We start from the raw sequence: 8348 nt of genomic DNA, 5'->3' as shown, positions 1-8348 counted from the left end.
GTGAGTGAGTGTATATATATATATATATATATATATGTGTGTGTGTGTGTGTGTATGTATGTATGTGTGTGTGTGTGTGTGTATGTATGTATATACATATATATGTGTGTATGTGTGTGTAACGATTACCACATATAAACTATCCTAGTGGTTACATACCAGATGTGTTGTCCAATTTCTCTTTCTCGGCCTGGCGCTGCTTACGGCGTCTAACGAATAGCAATGCCAACACCAGCATGCAGCACATACACAATAGCACTGAAGCGACAACTGCGCCGATAATTAATCCCATATTTGATCCATCATCCACCTGATGTGTAGGGTACAATAAACTCATGAGCGAATATTTTCTTGTATCCTGATATTCAATTTGAAATACACACTTCAGAATTAGAACTAAGATCTGTGGATGCGCAAACTTGTGACGCATAGTTAAGAACAGTGACACTCACCTCAGTCGCCTCAGCAATATCTGTTTCGCCACTGTTTGCATTCGCATCAGCTTCTGTAGCCGTGGCCAGTACCGGTGCTGGTGCTGATGGACTTGCCTACGGACGAGCAGAGAACATAGGAGATTGTTAGAATGTTAACGTTCAGTTTGAGAAACTTGTGTGGCATGGACCATGTGTCCATAGCGGTGCATAAATAGAAAGCACCAATAGACACTCGTTCGCATTCATATATGTACAAGCCACTCATCCTGTTTACCGAGGGGCATGGGGTGCCACAGTCTTCGTAGTCCTGGTCCACACCCGTGCAATCTAGTCCTCCGTTCAGAGGTGCAGGTGCAGAACAGGTGCGCGTGCGCAAACGATCTTGCTTCAGACCATTCGGGAAATGATCACATGTACATTGACCCCAGTCGGACCTGAAATCGGAAAGAATAGGCACAAGGTAAATTGTATTATTATATGGATGATAATCTAGTATGTATACTTTGAATGATGAAGTTTGTCTTCGTTTTCGTAATACATCATGTACATATTTGAAAGAGGATTGACATAAACGATGCAGTGTTTTCTGAGATGCACTGGCCTTACTCGTGACCGTCATATAAAAGGTAGATAGCTGCTGAAACAGACATTTTTTGTAATCAACATATTGTGAACAAATACCTTCACGAGCTTTTAGAACATCATTACTTACACAACCACATCTCAAACACTCTCACTCGTACACATTTCACAAAGCTATGCTTCAGTACATATACCATTCCGTCCAGCCACCGTCCTGGAACAACGGGCACGGGCCTTTCACCAGCAAAGGATTGCACGTAGGGTCAAACCTAACCGAGTAGTTCTCCAAGTTATTATCTTGTGGGGGTGTCTGTCTGCGCGCCACAGGTGCCAGCTCATTGTGTATCTTATCTGCATGCATCCCTTCCTTCTGTACTGCATCTCTCCGCTGTTGTTTAACACCCACGCCCTTCCCTTGCACACTATACGCATGCATGTAGCCGTCGTGGACGTGCGTGACGCTGTAGTAGTACGAGTACCCGTACACCTGTGGCTGCGGTTTGGGTGAGACCTTTGCATGGGGGTGACTGTCACCCAGTAGATTTGTAGAGTACTCCTCGGCTGTACGTCCCTCGGCAACATCTTTCATCCGGATAAAGTCGGTAGATATTAGTTGTGCGCCACTCCTGTAGAGTGTAGTAGATTTGTTTCAATGTCATGGACTCAAACAAGACTTATTTATACGTTGACGCAGAGCAAGGGGTTTGATGGCATCGTATCCGGCATGCCACAAATTCAGTTGCAACCGAATGAATTCAGGCATGTCCATTGCCAATGCAGATATATTTATATAGAATAAAATTAAACCAACATCCACCACTTTGTCTCATACAACCGTACTTTCAATCGAATTTAAACACACCTCATAGCGGCTTCGGCTCTCTCAAACGCATCGACCGGCACAGGACGAATATCGGATCTAGTACGAACATAGTACCCCTTCAGCACAAAGTCATCGATGTTGGGATCGTATGGGTCATTCATAACCAGAGTGGCCGCCGTCTGCCATCGTGTTGTGGTTATTGGGAGGGTTTGATTTTGAACTTGAGGTGATACGGCTAGTGATATAGAATGAAGAAATCGGGTAGTTGTGGATACGCTTCACGTCGACAGGTAATTTCTAAAAGCAACCTCAAACTAAAACCTAAACCCCTGTGATCACATGGGCTTAGTATCGTATACAAAGCATTGTAAATACACAATGCCACCAATACAGTGTGCATATTTAACGGATAGTTATGTAGTATTTAAGTGACAAACCTTGCTTCCAGGATATGTGTTGACAAACATGAGTCGATCCTCAAGATTCTCATTGCCGGTTAGGTATGCTTCAGTCACTGGTGCATCCGAGTCCAACACAAAGAACACTTTGCCCAGACTATCCTCGACTTTAGGCCAACCCGTTCCGCTGAGTACAGACTCCTCGAGTGTGGTTTTATTGCCCCTTACTTCGTCAGGTGTAATAATATGCTCCTTGTTGAATACAGACAGCACCTCCTCTTCAATCGATATAAGCAAGGGCCGTGTGGCAGCCGGGACTTTCGTGAATGGCAGCAAATTGATAGATGCTGATTAGAATATAAAAGCAAATGGATTTAGTACGAACAAGGCGACTCAAGCAGTGACACGTATTATCTTGCGAAATGATACATACGCGACCAAAAAGGTTTGAAAATGGAATGAATAAGATATACAGAACAATTCAGCAAACACCAAATAATTGCTGCCAGCAAATTTAGTACACACTCGGCAGACACGTCGAACACATTTGATTAAAAATCTCATAGACATGATACAATTATATTTAGGCTAAATATCAAACATACACAGGAAGTCGTACACGGGAGTAGTTAACTTGGCCTCAATACCCTCAGTCAAGTCATTGTTCGCTATATTTAGAAGCAGCGCCATGGGGAGATGTCTTGGGTGTGTGTCGCTCCATTTCTTAAAGATGTTCAGACATCCCACAAGTGTTGTGCAATGGCCTTCGAAGTCGATATCCGAGATGTGCATGACTTTCCATCCAATCGCGTTGTCACCTGGTGTGGATGTTGTGGTGTCCTCGCACTTGTTGAAGGGACATGAGACGTAGTTATCACTGCAAAAAAAAACATACCGAGTCAGGCTACATTCCCTGAATTATATTTGATCTACACTTTCGGACACAAAAACAGGAGCATTTGTGTGGATATGTCAGTTATCAGTTCATTTAAGACCACATGGCCCTACTTTCGACAGATACAATCCTACACTTGATACGTAAAGCGATCCTGTTCTCATTAAACGAAATATGCATAAACTAACTGCAGATTCTAAACAACCATACACTGTCTACACGGACATACAATATACTTACTTCCAACAGCATGAGGACGAATAGCGTAAAGCACCGCCGTCACAGATTGGGCCATCCTCTGAACTTATGCGCTCGCGTCGGGAAGCACAGCAACTTTCGCCGCTCAGATACGAGTAGGGATGGGTCTCGGGACACGTCTGAATTGTCATAGCGCGCCCGAATAGTCCAGAGAAGAAATTGCCCACCTTATTGGCTGGGTAGTAGGTAAAATGAGATATTGATCGGCAGCATAGAGTGAAGTTATCTCATTTGGAGCACAAAATACTTCTAAAAAACAAATATAGACCAAAATTCTCATACACTGAGAAATCTGTGATATAGAACCATGCCACTCAATTGTATTTGGCACAGATGCAGAGAAATATAGCAAAAATATAAGCTTGCTGGCAATCCATACACGCACCTGCATGCACAATTCCGTCCTTGACCTTCTCCACCACATGTCGACCTGTATGGATGATGTCGGCCAATACACCCAAATCGGGCAACCGCAGACCGCCTGGATCGCTGTACAGACTCCCAGTAGGGTCATCTGTTAATCCACAATAAATATTGAAAAATAGATTGCAAAAGTGAATAACATGAGCCAACTATATAGAAAGTACGTGACAACTAATTACGAGTTAGTCATCGACACTACACGTATAATACCAATATATTGTTTAGCAACAGGCAAAAACATATCTCCAACACCATGTTAAAATTCACCCAATAAGAAGGCATAGTTTGCATTTGATCCCTTCAAATAAAACCGTTATGCAGACACCGATGCGCACACCAGACAAACTCTAGCATCTCCTTTGCAACTCCTTCACAAGTCCGATTTGGGCATAGAAGCGCACATGTGGTGTCACTTATCTATTTTTAACACTCCTGTAGGACTTACATGCGATGTCCAACTCGAAATGTCGCGCTCCGGCCGACAACTGCTCTTCGATCTTGGAATCGGACGGAATTGATGTGATAATAAAAAAAGTGTTAATCGTCCAGTGTATTGATAATATTATAAGCAACCAGGTCTTAAACTATTCGGCAGAAAGCGACTGTTATCACAAACCGAATCCTTCGATGACTCGATAAAACAAAATGATTTGTATGTGTTGATGAAGTCTAGACATGCATATATATTCAAAGCATGATGTGCGAATGCACAGTCATGTCGAAGTGGTCTCTGTTTAGAGCATCAACCGTGCGCAATCAAGGAAATGGTGATTAACGATGCCGGAATGACATTTAAAATATCAGCGTACACATAGTGTCAAACACAATACTGGGCGTACACTTAATAGTATTATAAAATCAAAACTGAAGGCTGTCCACTGAATTCACGCAAGGGTTCACAGCGAGATATTCTCCGTTGAACTCCAATATTACTAGTAAAGCCTGGTTAATGCATCTCACTTGTGAAGTATACAATTTCAACACACTCACCGGTGGCATTCCGTAACTCAACTCTCCGTGATAATCTGTGTTGCTCGTCATCTTATCAATGTCTTGTAGTAGTTCAGCCACGCGCGGAGGAACAGGTAACTTAAATGAGTTGTGTGTGCCCATTGTTTGTATTTCATTCATGCGCAGCACACGCCGGCTATTATCTATTTGAACCGGCTCATTTGGGTTGGCAGATGGTCCAACTGGGGTGCTCGGAACTATACCTTGGCCGTACGTTGCCAGTACTGATACGACGGTAAAATATAGTAGGCTGTACAGACATTTCATAATAAGTCAAATTACTATGGCGTAAATATGGAGTTCTAGGACAAAAAGACGATATAGTTGAATCTAGTCTTTGAAACTGAATTTTGAAGGCAAGTGCATTATATATCGAGCTCTGTCAATATCCCAAACATATGGCATAGCTATTTAGCCAGACATGTCAGTCTCGGATACCCCAACATGCCGTACTATGCAAAATCAATTTGTCAGCTTGCGCATTGCTGCCTGTGAGCCTCAGGCATAGCGGCATTTTGAAGTTGTGGCTAGAACTCGGAAATTCCTGTATAATGATTTAATGAGAGTAGATAATGTGTTTAAACATAAAGTTTTTGATTGGCAGCTATCGATTTAGGGAAAAGTATTGCTAGTTTTGAAAGTGCGCAGTACACAATTGGTCTAGGAGAGCTTTCTACACCCAATCACTGCGTTCTACTCATATCCCTTCTCAATTAAAATGATAGCTGATTCGCCTGAATTGGCATCTATTTTGCTTGACATTTTTTATAGTTCGATCCCGATTCCCGAGACTGCTATTTTTTAATGAAAAAAAAACTACAAACTACATAGAACGAGTCGCAACTCTCGAGTAGTGAATCTTCAGTCTTGTCCACAATCACTATATCCTTATGTCGAATGATTAGGAAGAATAGTTGAATACTAAGTAACTGACTGAAATGGTAGCTTGGCTGCGGTTTGCAACCTGAAAGGCTGAAAGGCTGAAACAAACACTACGTATGTAAATGTACTGGTGGTACTGTGTAGTATGCACAAATTATGCTATAATTTAATGTGGGCGATCATTGGCTGAGACACATATAATATTTATTTATTTAACGTTATAAATCAGTAATCACAGGAACCATGGTGATACGCAAGCCTCTGCTGGTTAGTGATTAGAGCATAGAGCCCTGCTCCAAACATGGCTCTGGAGATTTCTTTCACTACCCGAGTACCCGGTGCTATTAAACCTACATACCAAAATAATATTTTCATGAACCAGATTCAGTCTTCGGGAATACTCTCAGTACTTACGAAGTTTCGAAAAAATCTGTGCGCGTAGTGCGCATCTTTGATTTTAGGTTAAAACATTCTACAATTTAACACGTCTGGAGGACTGATCGAGCAGATCTTCAACCCGCATAAATTTGTCTGTATAGTATCTCATCTGTACCCTGGTGAACCTGATACACTTGGAAGCATTTAGAGGCATCTGTACACCTCTACATCATGTCCAACATTCAAACGAGTCACGTATCTGATGGGAAAGATTTTGATAATGCAGAAACTTGTACATTTGCCGTACACAGCACACGTTACATATTGATGCATATACGGAAGAAGAAGAACTCCCCTTTCGTATTTAGGAAAATGTGCCATCAATTTTGTGAGCTATTTACGCCGTCGTCGGCAAAGAGCAGACCTTCGATCAGCTGTCCTATGGCATGATATTAGATATGAAAATAGGAACTGATGGCCTTCCATTCTCCCACTCTGACAGTATGTGGGTAGCGAGCACCGTGGAAAAAATGTGTTTAGCAGTAGAAAAGGAATCATTTAAATATTATTAAGCTCATGTTGTTAGATAAGAGAATATGAACTGATCGCCCTCCATTCTCTCACTCGGATAAAATGGGTGGCGAGCATCGTAAACGAAGTGATATTTTAGCAGTAAAATAAGATTCATTTGAACTATTATCAAAACGCAAACATTAAGCACCTTTACTACCTCTTCTACGTGGTTTCTATTATTTAACATCTTCAGTGTCGTCGATTGGACTAATATTGTATGTTTTGCTCTTCTCATTACATTTGCTAGAAAATATATGTATATGTAGCGTACTGGCCTAAGTGTCAAACTTATACAACTTCCCCATCGTCGGCATTTTTGTTTCGAATGTTTCTTCTTTCAATTTTTAAACGATATGTATTGCTTATAATTGTAGCTTTGAACGAATTTTCGACTTTCCAACAATCTGTGCTTGCCATTCAGCTGAAAATCGTCTCTGTCTGCAAATGTTAAATACACACCTCTTGAACTTTCAAACCGAGTCGAGCATCTTATTTTCTTTGCCTTTTGTCTTTTCGCCAGTTCGGGGACTAGTGACATTGTTTTCGGGTCGGCTATTACGTGAGCAGGGTCAAGTGGATTATAAGAGAAGTTCTGCACACAAAAAGACAAGTCTACAACATCTGACTGTTGTGTAGGGAGATATGCGATTGGCGTATCAATGATCAGGGCATAAAATTGAGTATAGTACATATTATTACTTTCACCTAGTGTATTCAATTGCTATATATTGTGTATGTGCCTTATAAAATTAATAGTAAATAGAAATAGGCAAGATGCATATATAAAAGGTATCTTAAATACAAATATGGTGTAGCTATATACTGGTCTGGCTACGAAACCATTGTGGCGAAACCGGTCGTGCGCTAATAATCGATAAGTCATAGCGGAGAGGAGCCCGGGCACCAATGAAATCTACAGTATTGAAGTATCCAGACACATACTTTTTACAAAGAAGTATTGTTGAATAACGGTTTAGCTACATAAATACGGGGTGTCGCCACACACATACATTGATAAGGCTCGAGCTCAAATTGAAAGTTATCTTTACATGTGCATATCAAAACCTTGAAGGTATATTTGGTAATGATCCGAACATAGGTATCAAGAGCTGAAGAATTGATGGTTTCATATAGCCGTTATACCTCCGAAATATCATGTGAAACAGAAACAAAATAGCATCGCCACATGGCTATAGGTTTATTAATTTTTAAACAAGTTTTTCATGCCCGTCTCGATCACTATCAGAGGGCATACACGCTCGGAAATTGCCGGAAAGGTCTTACACTATATCGCACCAGCGTTCGTTGCGTACAGTTTAGTCTAAATACCACTATTAGCTGTGCAGTTATTTATACTCATACCCGCTTTAATGCTAACAGAAAATACGAGCCGCGATTCAATTGTCATTTCCACGAGTCTCTATTGCGATTACGTCTATTAGGGTGGAAGACAACACCACTCATTTCGCTTCTGCCGCTTCAGCAGCGGCCTTTTTCCTAGCCAGCTTCTCTTGGAGTGCTTTTGCGTCACGCTCCTGACGCTGCGCCGGTGTCAGGTTGCCGTTCTGTGGACCACGGATCAATGCGGTGATTAATGGAACAATGTGAAATAAGAACACGGAACATTGAAGGTATAAATCCTAAAATATGTGCGATATAAATATATAAATATATCTATATGTATATATATA

The 8348-nt window shown here is 41.4% G+C and overlaps 2 protein-coding genes across 2 annotated transcripts in view; both read right to left on the bottom strand.

Moving 5' to 3' along the window:
- Nucleotides 1-151: 151 nt before the first annotated feature.
- Nucleotides 152-4961, bottom strand: SARC_04948 (hypothetical protein; the record flags this gene model as incomplete). Its single annotated transcript, XM_014301199.1, has 11 exons — nucleotides 4804-4961; nucleotides 4259-4310; nucleotides 3776-3904; nucleotides 3373-3565; nucleotides 2843-3114; nucleotides 2277-2584; nucleotides 1879-2018; nucleotides 1211-1642; nucleotides 709-868; nucleotides 453-548; nucleotides 152-310 (listed from the first exon to the last, which is right to left on the bottom strand). The coding sequence occupies exons 1-11, from the start codon at nucleotides 4942-4944 to the stop codon at nucleotides 152-154; spliced, it is 2082 nt and encodes a 693-aa protein (XP_014156674.1). The 5' UTR covers nucleotides 4945-4961.
- A 2870-nt stretch (nucleotides 4962-7831) lies between these two features.
- SARC_04947 (hypothetical protein) overlaps nucleotides 7832-8348 on the bottom strand; it is a 2649-nt gene continuing 2132 nt past the window's right edge. The window contains exon 2 of the mRNA XM_014301198.1: nucleotides 7832-8222. Coding sequence (XP_014156673.1) covers nucleotides 8118-8222 — 105 coding nt within the window. The 3' untranslated portion in view covers nucleotides 7832-8117. The remainder of the gene's footprint in view (nucleotides 8223-8348) is intronic.

This window comes from Sphaeroforma arctica (genome assembly GCF_001186125.1).
Source record: "Sphaeroforma arctica JP610 unplaced genomic scaffold supercont1.297, whole genome shotgun sequence".
NCBI lineage: Eukaryota > Ichthyosporea > Ichthyophonida > Sphaeroforma > Sphaeroforma arctica.
The sequence above is the reverse complement of the archived record's forward strand: the minus strand, read 5'-3'. Positions and strand labels throughout refer to the sequence as shown.